We start from the raw sequence: 19,562 nt of genomic DNA on the forward strand, positions 1-19,562 counted from the left end.
CCCACTAGGAGTGACCCCTGATTTCAGAGCCAGGAGTAAGCCCTAAGCATTATTGTTTGTTTATGTTGAGGCCACACCCAATGATGCTTTGGTGGTGGGGGTCACTCCTGGTTCTGTGCTTGGGGTACTGTGTAGTACTGGGGATAGAACTGGAACCACTCGTATGTGCTCCTGCCTGTTTAGCTGTTTCTCCAGTTCAAGATTTAAACTGCATGACTGTGATTCACCCTATTCTCACGGCCCACTTGTCTGGCTATGATCCAGGGTAGGGGAAAATCAGATGGAGAAATAAGCCTCTTATACCCACTTGGTTAGACCCAGCAGGTCCCTCCACCAACCACCTTAGCTAAGCTAACCAGGGCAAAACACCACCAGCCAGGCCTCTGTGCCTTAGAACCAGCTGTATCCTCTGCCTGGCATGCTCTTCCTTCTTCTTACTCCATTTCACTTGCTTTATCGATGTCCAGTTCCTTCTACTGGGAAGCCTTCCCTCATCACCAGCCTGTTCCACACCCTTGGGTCGGGAACACCTTCTCTGGGCATTGTCTGTCTTTACACACAGAAGGCACAGCCCTGGCATCTCTGGCATTTAATATCTGTTTCCCTGCACAACTCCTCTTCCTCTTAGAACACATCTTAAGGGGGGCATCTCACCCCCAGTGGTCCCAGGGCCTGTTCCAGCACAGGTGCAGATTCAAAATATTGAACAGGGCCAGAGAGGTAGCACAGCAGTAGGGTGTTTACCTTGCACGCAGAAGGACAGGGGATTGAATCCTGGTCTCCCATATGGTCTCCCGAGCCTTTCAGGGGCGATTTCTGAGCGTAGGGCCAGAAGTAGCCCCTGAGCGCTGAAGGGGGTGACCCAAAAACCAAAAAACCAAACCAAAACAAAAACCTCAAAAACCAAAATGTTGAACAGGTGCAGATTCAAAATGTTGAATCAGGGCTTGCAGAGATAGTACAATGAATATTGTCTTTCACAGATTGGATTGTTAGAATCCCATAAGTGTTCCCCCTTTGCCTGCCCCCCTTCTCATCCCAAGCACTACCAGAAATAGTTTCTTAGTACAATGCTAGGAGTAATCCCTGGTGTGACCCCAAACCAAAAAATTAATTGAACTCCTTGGAATCATGAGAACTTGGTTCGTGAAAGCACTCTAGACATCACTGAGGGGGCCAGAGCGGTGGCTCAAGGAGTAAGGCATCTGCCTTGTGCACTAGCCTAGGACGGACCGTGGTTCGATCCCTCTGGTGTCCCATATGGTCCCCCAAACCAGGAGAAATTTCTGAGTACACAGCCAGGAGTAACCCCTGAGTGTCCCTGGGTGTGGCCCAAAAATCAATCAATCAATCAATCAATCAATCAATAGACATCACTGAGACCTCCTCTGCGGGGTCCTAAAGCCCCCCGGAGGGGCCCGGCCAGCGGGGAAACGGCTGGGAGGCTCTTGGACGTCCACACCTTTATTTGGCTGGGTTAAAAGAACAACCACACCTGTAAAAAATCTGAGAGAGGTTAGTAAATGAAGACCTCAGGCGAAATATCCGATCAGAGGTAAAAATTTATTGGTCCAGCATCTCTTATATAGAGGAGGAGAAATGGGCAGGAAAAAAGACATGTCAATCATACTTTTTGGCGCGAAGGTTATAGAACAAAGGCAGTAAAATATTCAGAAGGGAGGGAGACCTTATGTCTCCAAAGTGGGATCTGCAGCCCTCTTATCTGGGCTAACATCAGTCTGTGAAGGGGCAGGTTTTTTGAAGCGTAGCTATTAACTCCAGAAAGAAGCTAAAGGGAGTGGTCTAAATCTGGAACTGGTATTGGGGGTGTTTACTTTTCTCTTTGGCTTCAAAGAAAAATCTCCTTCAGCTGTGAAATACCTTTCCTGTTAGCTCAAAAGCTTACAGCAAAGTCTGCAGGTAGGCAGCCTTAGGTAAAAGGCTGCATAAAAGACAGAAGACAGAAAAATTGATCCTCTGACAGGACACTGTCTCCAACACTCCTCTTCCCTTTAAAGCTGGGACATGAGAGATGACAGATGTAGTTGACTTGCCTTGCATGTGTGAGGCTGTGGTTCTAATCCTAGCACTGAAGATAGCAACCAACATAGTAATAATGATACAATAAAGCTGGGATGCCAGGTTCAAGCTGATCAAGAGTCCAAGACTCCAACGAATTAGACCTTGGAGCCTTGTTCCCAGGGCTGTGCCTCCTTCTTGGGGTTAAGGATTCAGGTCAGCAGGAGTCCAGAAGGCCCTGGTGGGTACATCTTTTCCACCCATTACCCAGGTTTTAGCCTCTCAGTACCATCTCTTCCCACAGGCCCTGTACTGCAGTTGTTTCGTCCCTGTCTATTGTGGCTTCATCCCCCCAACTTACCGTGGTGTGGTGAGTAGCTCAGCATGATAAAGGGGGCAAGAGGTAATTCAGGGGAAACTTGGGGCCCTGGAACTCACAACTGGAAGGACAGAGGAATGGTGTGAGAAGGTTTTGGGAGGGCAAAAGATTGTTGGAGTCTTGTGGGAATTCTGGGACTTGATTTCTGGGGCTTTTAGAGGAGCAAACTGGCTGGGTTGTACCTTTCTCTGGGTCTAGCCACCCACTACTGAACCCAACATATCAAGAGTCTATTGGGGTTCATTGGGGACAGATAAATAATAAAACAAGTAAAACATTTGTCTTGCATATGGCTGACCTGAGTTCAGTCCCTGGCACCCAAGAAGGTCCCCTTAGACTGTCAGGAATAAATCCTGAGCACAAAACCAGGAGTAAGCTCTGAGTACAGCTGGGTGTGCCCCAAAACAAAAAAAAAAATACTATCTATCACCATTGACAGTTGGAGCATCAGTACTTGTTGCCCTTTGTTTATAGTTGAAGCAAAAGAGGGAAGTGAGGGAAGGACCGTGGATACCTGGTTGGTGATGGTGAGGCCATGGTCAGGGGTTCTGGAGATATCTGGGGGTGCTTAACCATAGTGCAACAATCTTGGGGTGGGAGATATTTCACACCCTGCACAGGCTTGGTTACCCCAGACCCAGCACCCTCTAGATGGCTAAAGGGAGATGGTGAGGTCCTAAGTATGGGATCAGGCGTCCAGAGGCCACCGTGGACTGAGCACATAGCTTTAAGGACACAATTGCCCACCCCTTATGACCTGCATCTCAAGGCTTGACCCCAGCTAGTGTCCCTCATGATCTTGCCCCCCCCCCCCCAGAGATACATCGATGGAGGCTTCACAGACATGCAGCCTTGCTCTTTCTGGACCGACTCCATCACTATTGCCACCTTCAGTGGGCAGCAGGATATCTGCCCCCGCGACTGTCCCGCCATCTTCAACGACTTCCGCATGTTCAACTTCTCCTTCCAGTTCTCCCTGGAGAACCTCGCCAGGATGACCCATGCACTCTTTCCACCGGACTTAGTGGTGAGAGACAGGACGGTTCTGGGGGACAGGGCAGGGGAATTAGGTGAGGAGGGAGAGTGCAATGAGGGTGGGGTGGGAGATCCAATTGTGGTCAGTCAGTTCCATCTGGGGAGTCTCACCTCCAAAGATCCCCGATGCTGTCCCCTAGACCTATGTCCTACCTTCATGCCAGTTATGAGGCCTTGAGAAAGTTCCCTGAGCATCCTTAGTCCCTGAGGAGAGAAGAGAGAGAACAGATGCATTTGTACGAGTGAGGTGCCCTCTATCCCACACAATGTAGCTGAGAAAACCAGGTCTTGGATTAATCTTATCTGTGATTGTTGCCAAGTAACCTGTGAACTAAGAATAGGCCTTTTGTTTTGTCTGTTTGTCTCTGTCTGTCAGCCTGTCTGTCCATCATTCATCCATCCATCCATCCGTCCGTCCGTCCATCCGTCCATCCATCCGTCCATCCATCTGTCTGTCCATCCATCTGTCTATCCATTCGTCCCTCCATCCATCCTCCCATTCATATCTCTCTCTCTCTCTCTATCTATCTTTTATTCTTTTCTTTTTTTTTTTTTTTTTTTTTTGGTTTTTGGGTCACACCTGGCAGCGCTCAGGGGTTACTCCTGGCTCTAGCTCAGAAATTGCACTTGCCAGGTTCGGGGGACCATATGGGGTGCTGGGATTCGAACCACCATCCTTCTGGATGCAAGGCAAACACCCTACCTCCATGCTATCTCTCCAGCCCTGAACTACATGATTTTTTTTTGTAGAAAAACCCTTAATTCCTATTTGTTTAATGTTTCTTCACTACTCCATTCAGCATCTGCATTTTTTTTTGTTTTTTTTTTTTGGGGGGGGGGGTCACACCCTGCAGTTCTCCTGGGTTACTCCTGGCTGTCTGCTCAGAAATAGCTCCTGGCAGGCACGGGGGACCATATGGGACACTGGGATTCGAACCAACCACCTTTGGTCCTGGATCGGCTGCTTGCAAGGCAAATGCCGCTGTGCTATCTCTCCGGGCCCTATCTTTTATTCTTGTGGTTTTTGCGGGGGCCACGCCAGTCATTGCTCAGAGGCTACTCCCAGTTCTGTGCTCAGGGGAACATCACTTCCAGCACTGCTCAAAAGACCATGTGGTGCCAGAAATTGGATCTGGGCCTCTCAAAGGCAAAGCATATGCTCAGCCCATTAAGTTTTCTTTCTGCTCCAGGGCTCTCTCTATTTTTAAAGTTCTACCATTATTTAAAAAAGAAAAAGAAAAGAAGGAAATGGAAAAGAAGGGGGAAGAAGGGAAGGAGAAAAATTTTTGACAGAGTTTTTGTGATCTGAGAATTGCAACTTGTTACCAATGGGATCCCTTAGAAGAACTTTGTGGGCAAGAGGAGTGCATTTAAGCCTTCAACTTAATTATGATTATTTCCATCCAACTCCAATAATTCCCATTTTGCAGATGGCAAAATTGAAGTGGTGAGGGGGCTACATTATCAGAACTATGCAATTAATAAGTGGCTGCCCTGAAATTAAGTCATTCTCTAAGTTTTGATTTTCATGGGGCTCCCTTCTTTGTTTCTATCTTTTTTTTTTTTTGGTTTTTGGTTTTTGGGTCACACCCGGCCATGCTCAGGGGTTACTCCTGGCTCTATGCTCAGAAATCACTCCTGGCAGGCTCAGGGGACCATATGGGATGCCGGGATTCGAACCACCGACCTTCTGCATGCAAGGCAAATGCCTTACCTCCATGCTATCTCTCCAACTCCCTTTGTTTCTATCTTAAGCAACTCACCATTCCCACCTGGCAGGCAGTGGGTGGGTGGCTGAGACTTCTTTTTTTTTGGGGGGGGGCACAACCGGTGATGCTCAGGGGTTACTTCTGGCTACTCACTCAGAAATAGCTCCTGACTCCAGGAATCATATGGGACACTGGGAATCAAACCCAGGTCTGTCCTGGATCAGCCGTGTGGGGCTGAGAATTTTTGCTAATGGCTTACCATATTGATGCATCTTCATTGTGGGTACATGATGAAGCACTGTACCCCGCTTCCCAACAGAGAGTTGGGCCTGGAACATGAGGTGGATAGATTCAGTCAAGCTTTCTGGGTAGGGGTAGAGAGACTAGGCCCTTCTATGTCTGATGCCTTTGTGATCCCCTTGCTGTTTCCCTCTAACAGGTCCTGCACAATTACTACTATCAAGGGTATGAAGATGCTGTTTCATACTTGAAGAGGATAAGTAAGTACATGTTGGAGCTCCCAAGAACAGGAGCTATAGAGGTGGAACAAAGACAGGAAGTCAAAGGTGGAGACGAGAAACCTTAACCCCCAAGGTTGTGAACTGGAGAGATCCTTTACCCAGAAGATCTGGGAATGGTTCAGGGCTCTTGCTTGGTGGTCAGAACATGATGCCCCCAGATTAGTGTCTGGGCTGGGCTAGGCAGTATAAAAACCCTGGGCACTTATATCAACAGGTTTCTCTCTAATCAAATCATCTTGTCACTGTAGAAGTAGATATGATGAATTTGTCCTGAGTCTTTGGTGGGCACATGGACAAGAGATGAGAGGGTTGCCCATGCCCTAGGCTGGTTGGGACATTGTGTGCTTAGGCCTGTCTGTGCAGTCAATGTAGGGATGGAGGAAGGCCATGTATCACACACTGACTCCCGGAGGGCCTCTCAGAGGGTTGGCAAAGAGAAGAAAAACAGATGGTTTCTATTTAAAATAAATTCCTGAGAACTTCTTTCTAGGAAAAGAGGAAACTCTCCGGAGAAGGATGTCTGGGGTCTGTCAGAGCCGAAGGCTTTTACCTGCAAGGTCTTTCCATAGTCCTTGTGGAATATTCCATCACAGGCGGAGAGAAAGCATGGATCATTCCATTCAGGTTCTAATTAACTTTTTTCCACAACGCTTTTGTGGAATTGATGTGTATATAGGGAAGAAAGTCCTTTAGAAGTGACAGGAAAAAGCTGTGCGCATTTTTGCGCTAAGATAAGTTCTCTTCTATTTTTCTTCCTACATGCTTCCTGCTTTCTCAAAATCTCCTTTGTCCTGACTCTTTTGTTGGGAGGTGGGGCCCAGTTTTGGGGTCACACCGGGCAGTGTTTAGGGATCATTCCTGGTGGAATTTTTGATGCTTTGTGGGAGAATCAAACCCAGGTGGGTCCGGTGTAAAGTTAGAACCTTACCTGCTGTAAACCTCTCTGACAAGTGTCCTGACCTCCTTTCCCCTGGACTCTGAAGAGTCCCTTTACCCCTAAACTCTGTAAAGCTTGGGGAACTGCCTTTTTTTGTATGAGTATTGTTTCCTCTTCACCTGACTTACCAGGTGACCTTGAACAGGTCATTTATTTCTGGGGAGGGGTGTCTCTTTTAATCACCTTTAAAGGGGGGCTGACCATGGAACCCATCACTGTGTTTTATTGTGAGATGCAGGAAGCAGAGTCACAGGCAGCCTTTAGTTACCATCATGGTCAGATACTGGGAGCACTGCTGGAGTCCATGGAGTGTGATCTCCTAGCCAGACTTGGTCTATCCCCACCCCCTCTTCTATTCCGGCTTCTCACAGCTCCCCATTCTCCTCATCCCTTAGCCTTTATCTCTTATCCCTTATCCCTTAGTGTCAGAGGATTTGAGGGCTGTGGGTAGGAGGTGGAGTTGGGCTTTACTCAGAGGCTGGGGCCTTCCAATTAGTAGCTAGGGTGTCTCTTTTGTTTTGTTTTGGGGACACACCTGGCAGTGCTCGGGGGTTACTCCAGGACCTGAGCCCAGCAGTAATTCCTGGCAGAGTGAAGGGGACTATATGGGATGCTGGGGATTGAACCCAGGTTGGCTGTGTGCAAGACAAGCATTCTAACTGCTATACTTTACAGACTCTCCACTCCTTCCCAGGGAATGGTGTAGATTGGGGACTTGAATTTTGGGGAACCATAATTTAGATCTGAATTTTACAATTGTCCCTAGAGAACTTTCTCCATTGTGGTTCCCCTTCTCTCCCCCCCCCCCCCCACACACACATTTCTCTCTTTCCCCTGCACCATTTTCCTTCCTCTTCCTCTGAGGAGAAACTGGGAAGGGCTACAGAGCAGGTTGTTGAGACCTTCTAGTCGCCCCCATTTATCATCAGCCCCTATTTCACCCTGGGGAGGACCCTGTGCCCCCTCCCATGTGTTCTCCATCTTGCCCAGCTTGGTGAATATGGGCATGTCATGGGGATGAAAGGCTGATGGTGGCATTCCCAGCACTCGCTAATGAATGGGGCATCTGTGGAAGGCAGCTTTCTCATGCCTGGAGCCCCTCCAGCTGGAACCAATACAGACCAGCAGGCAGCAGGTGCCTCATGCTGACTGCCAGCCTCCCGTCTGCCCCTGTGGGCATGTGCCAGCGCTGCTCAGTGCTCTTTCCAGTTTGCCACCTTGAGCTTCCTGAGTTTGGCAGGGTTGGGTTTTTTTCTCAGTGCTAGATGTCATGGTTGGGTTGTTCTCTCATGTCCTAGAATGTCCTATAGTGCCCAGAGCCCCTCTGGATTTTTTCCATGGAAAAGATGCCAACTTATGCCAGTGCACCACCAGCCCCCTGCTCTCGGGGTCAGGAAGCTGCTGAGGCACCAGCCTCAACTCCTTAGCTCACATCCCAGCACTGTCTTCCCTCTCCTGCCAAAAGGCTGTCACCACCTGGCCTGTGGGCCTCCCTTCCACTCTGAACCTCCCCCAGAAGCTTCTGCCAAGGGAAAAGGCACTGTCTCCTGGTCTGCTTGAATATCCACATTCCTCATGGGCCTTTGGCTATGTTGTTAAGGGAGTTTATAGCACAGGTTACAATGAAAATCCATCATAAAAATACATGAAAATACTAGGAATATACCTTTCATCCTTCCTTCCTTCCTTCTTCCTTCCTTCCTTCTTCCTTCCTTCCTTCCTTCCTTCCTTCCTTCCTTCCTTCCTTCCTTCCTTCCTTCCTTCCTTCCTTCCTTCCTTCCTTCCTTCCTTCCTTCCTTCCTTCCTTCCTTCCTTCCTTCCTTCCTTCCTTCCTTCCTTCCTTCCTTCCTTCCTTCCCTTCCTCCTTATCACAGTTGGGTCTGTTCTCTCTCTCTCTCTCTCTCTCTCTCTCTCTCTGTCTCTCTCTCTCTCTCTCTCTCTCACACACACACACACACACACACACACACACACACACACAAGCTTTTGAATTAGTCCTCATGTATCTCAACTGGTTTTCTTTGGTTTTATTTCCCCATTGCCTTTTCATCTGGTTTTCATCTGGCTTTTCCCCCTCCCTTTGGGGATGGGCTTTGTTTGGATCTCAATAAAGGCTACTCAGGAGGCCTGAGCTGAGAGGTGCCATCTTGGTTCATGGTTCCACATGGTAGAGTGACTGGCTTGTGAGTGAATAGCTTGCAGTGTGAGTTTCTTTTTTTTTTTTTTTTTTTTTTGGTTTTTGGGCCACACCCGGTGACGCTCAGGGGTTACTCCTGGCTATGCGCTCAGAAGTCGCTCCTGGCTTGGGGGACCATATGGGACGCCGGGGGATCGAACCGCGGTCCGTCTCCTAGGCTAGCGCAGGTAAGGCAGGCACCTTACCTCCAGCGCCACCGCCCGGCCCCAAAAGTAATGCAGTCGTTTTTTTTTTTTTTTGTTTGTTTGTTTGTTTTTTGGTTTTTGGGCCACACCCGTTTGACGCTCAGGGGTTACTCCTGGCTATGTGCTCAGAAATCGCCCCTGGCTTGGGGGGACCATATGGGACGCCGGGGGATCGAACCGCGGTCCGTTCCTTGGTAGCGCTTACAAGGCAGACACCTTATCTCTAGCGCCACCTTCCCGGCCCCCAGTGTGAGTTTCTTGCCAGCTAAATCTTCCTAACTGTGTGGATTATTTATTGCAGGGAATTAACTACCAGACCAGTGTCTCTTGTTCTACATGGATAGAAAGTATGGGATTCTCCCTTCCCCTCTGGGGATTGTGGAATGCACAACCTACCATTCAACACACACACACACACACACACACACACACACACACACACACACACACACACACCACTAAAACCTGCTCTCCTAAAAAAAGCAGGAACAATCCAGTTTTCAACTGCCCCTGTGGGGTTGCTATCTTACCCTCTCAGTGTAACTGCTCCATCCTCAGTCAATACTTGGTTATTATACATTAATTTACCCATTACTCGAGTTTTTGGCAAATGGGATCTGTAGTCTTTGGTTCACATTATTTCACTCAGCATAATTGTTGATGACTCATCCAGGTTACTGCATGGTATAAATAGTTCATTCCTGTTTCTGTTCCGTTGTGTGAATCTACTGCAGTTCATGGGCCCCCTCTTCTGTTCAGTGTAATTGCAAGTGAAACTGCTAGAAACACTGATTTATGGGATTTAGTATGGATATATGTTCTATTCTCTTGGGTAAATGACTAGGTCATATGTGAAAGAGGCATGCTTTGTACATAGGGTACATATATCTTATATAATTAAATTGACATAATTGTGTTTGATATACAATCATTTATAAATTATGTCATATATAAATGTTCCAAGTATGCCTAAAATTGTGCTAAGGAAGCACAAAAAATACTGGGTTTTGCTTTTTTATTTTATTTTGGAACTACAAGCAGTGGTGCTTCAGGTTTACTTCTGGCTCTGTACTCAGGGATCATGCCTGGTAGAGCTCAAGGAACCATATAGGGTTCTGGGGATTGAATATGGGTTGACAGCATGCAAGGCAAGTACCTTATTTGCTGTGCTCTCTTTCCAGCCTCCTAAATACCATTGTAATCATTTTATATGCATAGTTCAGTTGTGTTGAGTATACTCACATTGTGCAACCAATTTCTGCAACTTTTTCACCTTGTAAGACCCTATGTCCATTTCAACAGTTCCCATTTCTGTCTCTTCCTAGGTTTTGGAAACCATTATTCTATTTTCTGCCTCTTTGAATTTCCCTCCTTTAAGTAAACTTATGCAAGTGGGGTCATACAGGCCCTTCTACTACATTTTCTTTATTTGCTCATCCATGATTTTTAGCTTGCTTCCATCTTTTAGCTATAGAGTTTGAATAGAGCAGCTATCAATATAGGTGTCCAAATATCTCTTTGACTCCTATTATCATTTAGTTTGAACATGTTTAAACTAAGACATGTATCTAGGATATATGTTAAACTTTTTGTGTTAAACACCCTACAGTGCTCAGGGGTTATTTTTGGCTCTACATTCAAGAATAACTCAGGGGACCATATGGAATGCCAGGGATTGAACCTGGCAAGTGCCTAATCTGCTGTGCTATCTCTCTGGCCCTATTAACTTTTATGTTTTTAATATTCAACTTTTTTTTTTTTTTTTTTGGTTTTTGGGTCACACCCGGCATTGCTCAGGGGTGACTCCTGGCTGTCTGCTCAGAAATAGCTCCTGGCAGGCACAGGGGACCATATGGGACACCGGGATTCGAACCAACCACCTTTGGTCCTGGATCGGCTGCTTGCAAGGCAAACACCGCTGTGCTATCTCTCCGGGCCCAATATTCAACTTTCAAAGAAACTGTCAAGTTGCTTTCCAAGGTGTTTGTACATTTTTATGTTCCCAACTGCAATGGTTATGCATTCTAGTTTCTCCAAATCCTCTTTCATCAACACTTTGTATGGTTGGTCTTACTTTTACACACCCAGTATGTAGGTGTAGGTGGTGGCATTTTATTATAGTTTTAATGAGCACTTTTTGAATATTGATGGGATTGGCCATCTTTTCATTTATCTGCCCATCCCTGTCAAAGCCACACTAACATTTTGGGACCTTAAATCTCTCTCAAACTTATGCTGTTCCCCCATCTGAAATGCTCCTTCCACCCCATTATGATCACCCTTGACAATGACTTTCAGATCTCAGCTTAGATATCACCCCTAATGTGTAAGGGAAGTGCTCCCAGTGAAGTCTTCCCTGTGTCCATCTAGCCCAGTACTGCAGTCTTCCTTGCCTAGCACTTGCCTTGGTTAAAAAATAAAACATTATTAGGTGGTCATTGCTATGCCTTGTGCAAGACTGTCTTCCTATTCTCATTCTCTCCAACCTCTCTATGTCTTGCTTAATGTTCAGCATGTACATAGAAATGCTCACTATAAACCCAGAAAAGGAATGAGCCAGCACACAAATACTCTGTATAAATTTGAGTAAGGAAAGGTCAGTGAAAAGTGCTAATTCTGTTTGACTATAAATTGGAAAATATTTTTCTTTTATGGCAAAGGCCTTGCTGACGCACTCATGAGCTTATACCATTATCCGTCCTAGATTCAGCTTACCTTGCTTCTCCTTCCAAGAGACTGCTCTATCCTCGGGTAGAAATGTACTGCCAGATAGAACATACCCTGTTTAATAGGAGTCCTCGACGCAATGAGCAGAGCCCACCGGCAGAGCAGCCCACTGCGGAAGACTCAGAACTGCACACAGAGTGTTCTTCTAAAGGTGCAGGAAATCATGACCGTGCGCTGCCTGATCCCCAATCTGTGCTGTCAACTGAAAACACGTGTAAGCAAGTCCCACCTGTGGAATCACCTGTTTTACCATCTGCCTCCTTACCTGGACCACCATTGGCTTCATCATCACCATCTTCTCCCACTGTCTTGCCACCTGCCTCACTCCCATCCGTGCACTTACCATGCAACTCAAGACCTGCACAAACACATGTATCACCAAAGCAGCAGGAACAACCAACAGATTCCTCAGGTTTGAAGTCATCAGCGTCATCCAGGCCCTCCTTGGGGTCTTCAGTTCTGGAGGAATCTAAAGCGTCGTCCCCAAGTTCTCCTTCGTCACCTGAACAGCCACTTGCAGAGGAACTGGGCTCAGAACAGCCCCAAGGTATGGAGGCTTCTGGCATCACACAGTTCCCTTCAATTTGGTGTCCTTCATGGTGTCTGACAACCAGCAAGAGTCTCAGTGAAGTTAGTTTAGAAACTCTGCCTTATTATGAGGTCTGGCTACCACCAGTTTGCTGATTCGTTCAGGAATTGTCAAAGCTTGGTCCTTTTTAGGAGTTGTCAGAAATGAAAATTCTCAGGCCTGACAGACCTACTAAATCACACTTTTGGGGGAGAGAAGTTTCCCCTTTTTATTTTAATAAGCTCTCTTAGTGATTATTTTTGTTTTAGTTTTGGGGCCATACCCAGTGGTGTTCAGGGCTCATTCCAGGATCTTCACTCAGGCATTATTCCTGGCAGGACTAGAGAGGCCATAAGAATGAAACTTGGGAATTGAATCTGGGTCAACTGTGTGTAAGGCAAGTGCCTGGCCTGCTCTGCTCTCTCTTTACCCCTGTCCGGGTGATTCTTTTTTTTTTAAATTAAAAAATTATTTTTAATACTGCGATTTACAAAATTATTCATGGTTGAGTTTTAGGCATATGATGTTCCAGCATCAATCCCACCATGAGTGTCAACTTCCCTTCACTAATGTCCCTAAGTCCTGTTAATCTTCAGCCACCAGCCCTTCCTCCTTGACAACATTTTTTTTTTTATATTATTGTTGTGTTGGGCCGGAGCAGTGGTGCTAGAGGTAAGGCGTCTGCCTTGCAAGCGCTAGCCTAGGATGGACTTCGGTTCGATTCCCCAGTGTCCCATATGGTCCCCCAAGCCTGCCAGGAGTAACCCCTGAGTGCTGCTGGGTGTGATCCAAAAACCAAAATAAATAAATAAATAATAAATAAATAAATAAATAAATATTATTGTTGTGGCTTGGATCTCCTGCTTTTAGTTTTATTCTTTTTATTTGCTGGTTTGTTTGTGGCCACACACAGCAAGAGCTCAGGAGTAACTTTTGATTCTGCACCCAGGAATTACTCCTGGCAGGTTCAGGGACCACATGAGATGCCAGAGATCCAACCGAGATCGGCCACGTCCAAGGCAAATGCCCCACCTGCTGTGCTAGCATTCATGTCCTCAGTATTATTCTTTTTTTTGGGGGGGGGTCACACCTGGCAGCACTCAGGGTTCACTCCTGGCTCTGTGCTCAGAAATTGCTCCTGGCAGGCTCGGGGGACCATATGGGATGCTGGGATTTGAACCACTGTCAGTCCTGAATTGGCTGCATGCAAGGCAAACACTCTACTGCTGTGCTATCTCTCTGGCCCCTCAGAGTTATTCTTTTGCCTACTCATATATAAGATTTTTATTGTAAAGTTCTCTATACTAGGACCATTCTCAGAATGGTCTGAGAACTCAAGTCAGCCAGGAATTCTGTCTCTAGTTCACAATGGAATGAGTGAGCAAGCAGTTAGAAAGAAATATTTATAGCAATAAGATATCCAAGAGTTTGGTTATATGCCTACTGATTCACTTTTTTTGTTTTGTTTTGTTTTTGGGCCACACCCGGCGGTGCTCAGGGGTCACTCCTGGCTGTCTGCTCAGAAATAGCTCCTGGCAGGCACGGGGGACCATATGGGACACCGGGATTTGAACCAACCACCTTTGGTCCTGGATGGGCTGCTTGCAAGGCAAACGGCACTGTGCTATCTCTCCGGGCCCTACTGATTCACTTTTAGCTCAGCAAAATATGAAGCTAGTAAGGATTGCAAATAAGATTTCTAGTTTTTTTTTTTTGTTTGTTTTTTTGGGCCACACCCGGTGACGCTCAAGGGTTACTCCTGGCTATGCGCTCAGAAGTCGCTCCTGGCTTGGGGGACCATATGGGACGCCGGGGGATCGAACCGCGGTCCGTCCTAGGCTAGCGCAGGCAAGGCAGGCACCTTACCTTTAGCGCCACCGCCCGGCCCCAAGATTTCTAGTTTTTAAATTTAAATTTTACTATTTGTTATTTATGGGGGCTCACCATTTGTTGCTCAAGAAATCTGGAGATCTTGGGGCCGGGTAGGTGGCGCTGGAGGTAAGGTGTCTGCCTTGCAAGCGCTAGCCAAGGAAGGACCGCGGTTCGATCCCCCGGCGTCCCATATGGTCCCCCAAGCCAGGAGCGACTTCTGAGCGCATAGCCAGGAGTAACCCTTGAGCGTCACCGGGTGTGGCCCAAAAAAACAAACAAACAAAAAAAAAAAGAAATCTGGAGATCTTATAGGCAATTATTGGCCAGCTGGGAAGAAGGTCAATCCTATTCAATTTCCACTAAGTGAAAGCTTTTCTTTTATGTTACTCCTTTTCGGGGATCAATTGGGAGAGACATATCTATGGGGTAGGGGAGACATTTCTGGTGGTTTTCAGGGCTTACTTCTCTCTCTCTCTCTTCTCTCTCTCTCTCTCTCTCTCTCTCTCTCTCTCTCTCTCTCTCTCTCCCTCTCTCCTGTGTTCCTCATTTTTTTTATTATAGCGATGCCACACATGGCAGTGTTTAGGATTTTCTTCTGGCTCTGTACTCACAGATCATTCCTGGTAGGCTCAGGGGACATAACAGGTGCTGAGGATCAAACCTGGAATTGGGCTCTACCTGATGTACCTCATTTTTATGTTTCACATACTTGTACCTAAAGGCACCTCTCCTCAGGCTCCTAAGTGTCCTTAGGCCCTGGCTTGATTTTACTTACTCATCAAGGTTACAGAAGTTCCAGTAGTTTCTCAAGTGGGCGCTGTTTTACTCAAGGCAGGCATGTAGCAATGGCTGCAGAAGGTATTGGTTGCCATCTGGTGGGTGACCCCTAGTGGAGAGACTGGAAGTGCTGCTCTGGTCACAAAACCGAGGATAGCTCCTCTCATAGAAGAGGTCAGCACAGCTGCTGCAGGGGTGAAACCCTCCAATGGCCTCCACTGAGTCACTTGGTAGCTGCCTTAGTCTGTGGAAACTACTACAGAGCGACAGTGTAGTGCCACCTTGTTGTAAAGGTGGGAGTGTGGCCCAGCATCTGGGGAAGATCCATGAACAATGGAACTACCAGTAGCTTGGGGATTGGCTAGGTCCCAAAGGGAAGAACTTTAGATAGAAGGATTTACATGGAGTCAGTATTAATTTTTGTTTGTGCCCCTTACAGAACAGCACATTGATCTTTATGTAGTATATATCTCTCATATTGGAATGGGAGAGTTAGTGGGTAGTGGGTAGGGTGCTTGCCTTGCATATGGCAGACTCATGTTAGAATCCAGCACCCTGTGTGTTTCCCTGAGCCTGCTAAAAATCACCCTAAACTATATTTATATCTCTATAGCACCAAAATCATGCAAAATGCTTACTTATAAACAATGGTCAAGAAGCCACTAATTTTTTATTCTGAGGAATAGGCAAGGAGCATAACAAAAAGTGGGTGATGAAAAGTTTGGATCTTTGTGGGGATTTCTAGAAAGTGTTTCCTTAGCATGGCTGTGGTGGAGAGGGAGTTGTTCATGTACCACTGCTGGGTACAACATACAGCACGGTCCTTCCACAGAGGCCACAGCCCTGGGGTCAGTCAAATGCAACCATGGAATTCTGATTCTGCTGAGGAAAACTCAAGTGAGCTTCTTACTGTTTCAAAGCACCCTCTCTTCCTTCCAATGTCATTTTATAGATGACTAAATTATCCTCCCCAACCATCTCACTTGTATCACCTGTATTTCTTTTTTGTTTTCTTTTAGCTGTAGCTCCACTGACCTCGAGCCTGGTTAATGCAAAGGAAGCTCCCAGCAGAGCTTCAGCCATGTGAGTTTTCCCTTCCGGGGCAAACGGCTCTTTTCTCTGCTGAGGGAGAGGGGCCTGGATGAGTGATCTCCACCATTATTTTAGCTGCTCCAGGGGCATCATTCCACTCCATCATCTCACAAACACCATGCTCTGCTCTCTTTCTGGGGGCTTGGGGACTCTGGCAGCTCTGGCATCTCACTGGGACTTCACCTTCTTTGGGGGCAGTGAGAGAATGTCCACCCCCATTTTGAGTAATGTCTCAGTTGAAGAGAGCTAGCACACATGTCCCAGCCTTAGAGGACCTGTATGGACTCTTTCAGAAACCTACTTAATCCACATTATTTCTTTTTTTTTTTTTGGTTTTTCGGGTCACACCCGTTTGATGCTCAGGGGTTACTCCTGGCTAAGCGCTCAGAAATTGTCCCTGGCTTGGGGGAACCATATAGGACACTGGGGGATTGAACCGAGGTACTTCCTTGGCTAGCGCTTGCAAGGCAGACTACCTCTAGCGCCACCTCGCCAGCCCCAATCCACATTATTTCTTATTGGCATGAGGGGGACTAGTAAAGCTATGACTGTAGAAAAATTTTGTAATGCATTTTTTTTTGTTTTTGGGCCATACCCAGTGGTGCTCAGGGGTTACTCCTGGCTGTCTGCTCAGAAAAAGCTCCTGGCAGGCATGGGGGACCATATGGGACACCGGGATTCAAACCAACCACCTTTGGTCCTGGATCGGCTGCTTGCAAGGCATACGCCGCTGTGCTATCTCTCCGGGCCCTGTAATTCCTATTATTTACCTGGGCAATAGATTATCATCTTTGTGGTCATGAGTGCAGTATCTGGGAATTCTATTTTTTGTTGTTGTTTGATTTTTACTTTTTTTTTTTTTTTATCTTTTTGGGCCACACCTGATGATGTTCAGGGGTTACTCCTGACTATGCATTCAGAAATCACTCCTGGCTTGGGGGACCATATGGGATGCCTGGGGATCGAACTGCAGTCTGTCCTAGGTTACGGCGTGCAAGGCGTTAACCACTTGTGCCAGCACACTGGCCCCTGATCTTTACTTCTTGGGGGCCACTCTTGGCTGTGCTCAGGGCTTACTCCTGGCTCTATGCTCAGGGGACATTCCTAAAAGGGAACAGAAATCCTATGTGGTGCCAGGGTTAGAGTCCAGGTTGGCTACATGCAAGGCAAGCTTTATTCCCACTCTACTATATATATATATATATATATATATATATATATATATATATATATATATATATATATAACCCTCATGGAGTTGCATTTTTAATTTTTATTTTATTTTGTTGTTTTTGTTTGGAGGCCATATTCAGTGGTGCTCAGGGCTCATTCTTGGCTCTGTGCTAAGGGGTCACTCCTAGTGGACTCAGGGACCATATGGGGTTCTGGGGATTAAACCCAGGTCGGCCATGTGCAAAGCTAACTATATATTGTGCTGGCCCCAAGATGTATTTTTTAGAGAGCTCCTGGGAACTATATTACTCAGGTTCTCTTGCTGGCTGAATTATAGGGGAGGGTACTATTATGGTATCAGAGGAGATAAAACTAGGGTACTTCACCATCCCCAGTCTCAGCTTTGTCCCTCCTGGCAGGACTGGGTTTCTCTATATCTAGCTCTAATTCTTGGTAGAGCGTTGACTTTTGATATTCTCATTTCATAGCACAGCAAATCTCTTATACTATAGCTGCTTCTCCAGGATTTACTTATTTGCTTTGGGGCTACACCTGACATTGCTCAGAGGCTACTTCTGATTCAGTGCTGGAGGTCACTATTCTTGGTTTCTGGGGACCAAGTAGTGTTTGGAAATCAAACCTGGGGTTCACGCCTGCAAGCCCTTTGAACCATCTCTTCACCTCTCCCCATTAAGTATTACTTTAATTCTGAAAGTTTTTGAAAGAGTTATCAAGAATGAGGCATATCGATCACATGATTTAAAATCTATTACATTGTCATATCACTGTGTAAAAGTTGAACTGAGGGGCTGGAGCAAAACACATCAGGTAAAGCCTTACATGTAGCCAATCTGGGTTCCATTTTCACATCTCCTATGGTCTCCTAAGCACTGCCAGGAGTAATTCCTGAGAACCACCATGTGTGGCCCCAAAACAAATAAAAATTGAACTGAGTTAAACTGAGCTAATCCAGTCAAAAGATTGACTAATTGGAGTATAAGGAATAGTACAGCAAGTAGGCATGTGCTTTGCATGGGGCTGACTTAGGTTTGGTCATCATCATCCCATATGGCTCCCTGAGCCTGCCAGGAACAATTCCTTAGTACCACCCCAAAATAAACAAAACAAAACAGAACAAAAAAACATTGGCTAATTGCCATGATATTGCTATCAGATAGTCATTGATGACAAAACAAAAATTCATAGGGAGAGTCCAGCGCAAGAGCGCAGCGGAAGGGCATTTGCCTTGCATGCAGCTGACCCAGGACAGACCTCGGTTCAATCCCAGGCGTCCCATATGGTCCCCCAAGCCAGGAGCGATTTCTGAGTGCGAGCCAGGAGTAACTCCTGAGCATCACTGGGTGTGGGCCCCCCAAAAAAGTGTTCATAGGGAAACTGATTTCAACTGGGTTTCAGAAACTCAACATGGGGCATTCATCTTCATAATTAGAGCAGACCCAGGTAGTGGGGGACACAGGACCATTATTAACAGACCACTTCCTACCTCTCTTTGTCCAGGGAAAGTGCTGCTGAAGACTCACCTTCGGTAAGAAAGATTTTCAGGAAGAATGAATCAAAGACCACTGCCTCAGAGGATTCCCAAGAAATCAGTGCTTCAGAAAACCAGGCGGCTAAGCGCAGTAAGTTTGACTCTTGTTTCTTCCATTTGGGGGCCAAAGTAGCATTGGGGACTGACAACAGGAAGATTAGGAGATTGTGGGCATTGATGAGAGGAGGCTGGGCATCAGCCAGCCACACCCCACATCAAACCTCTCACTCTGTAATCAATGTGATACTGCAGAAGAATGAAACTCAATCCCTGACTTCAAGCCGGAAACCTTTTCTTCTCTCTGCTGTTGATGACTTGGGGGTTAGGGAGCATCTCTGGGGCTCAACTCCTCTTCTGTTGCTTGTAAACTCAGCTGAAGTGGAGGGTAGAGGGATGTGCTCCTGGCAATGGTGCTCCCTAAGGATTTGGGGATCACATCCTTTGTGTTGGGGGGCTCACACACCTGACTGTGGGACAGTTGGAAATTGTTTGCCATGCTCCAAATGTGCTAGGACTTGGTACGTAGGCATTAGCCACTGCACCCAATCTTCTGGCCCCAATAATGGTCTTCAGACATTGTTTTTGGGCCTTACCGGACTGTGCTCAGGCTTACTCCTGATTCTGTGCTCAGGGATTACTCCTGGTAGGGCTCAGGAGACCATATGTGGTGATGAGGATCAAATGTGAGTAAACTCAATTCAAGGAAAATTGATACCTTAATCCCTGCACTATCTCTTAGACCCCAATAATGGTTTTGAAAACTTGGGGCAGGAGTAATAGCACAGTGGTAGGGCATTTGCCTTGCATGAGGCTGACCCGGGA

General features: G+C 46.6%; 1 protein-coding gene across 1 annotated transcript in view; it reads left to right on the plus strand.

Annotated features, from left to right (window-relative positions):
* Positions 1 to 18,826, plus strand: part of PNPLA1 (patatin like phospholipase domain containing 1) — a 60,062-nt gene extending 41,236 nt beyond the window's left edge. Inside the window, 7 exon segments of the mRNA XM_049764801.1 lie at positions 2,324 to 2,389; positions 3,216 to 3,425; positions 5,582 to 5,642; positions 11,687 to 12,256; positions 15,952 to 16,009; positions 18,710 to 18,777; positions 18,780 to 18,826. Coding sequence (XP_049620758.1) covers positions 2,324 to 2,389; positions 3,216 to 3,425; positions 5,582 to 5,642; positions 11,687 to 12,256; positions 15,952 to 16,009; positions 18,710 to 18,777; positions 18,780 to 18,826 — 1,080 coding nt within the window.
* The last annotated feature ends 736 nt before the right edge of the window (positions 18,827 to 19,562 follow it).

Source organism: Suncus etruscus, chromosome 18 (genome assembly GCF_024139225.1).
Source record: "Suncus etruscus isolate mSunEtr1 chromosome 18, mSunEtr1.pri.cur, whole genome shotgun sequence".
Lineage (NCBI taxonomy): Eukaryota > Metazoa > Chordata > Mammalia > Eulipotyphla > Soricidae > Suncus > Suncus etruscus.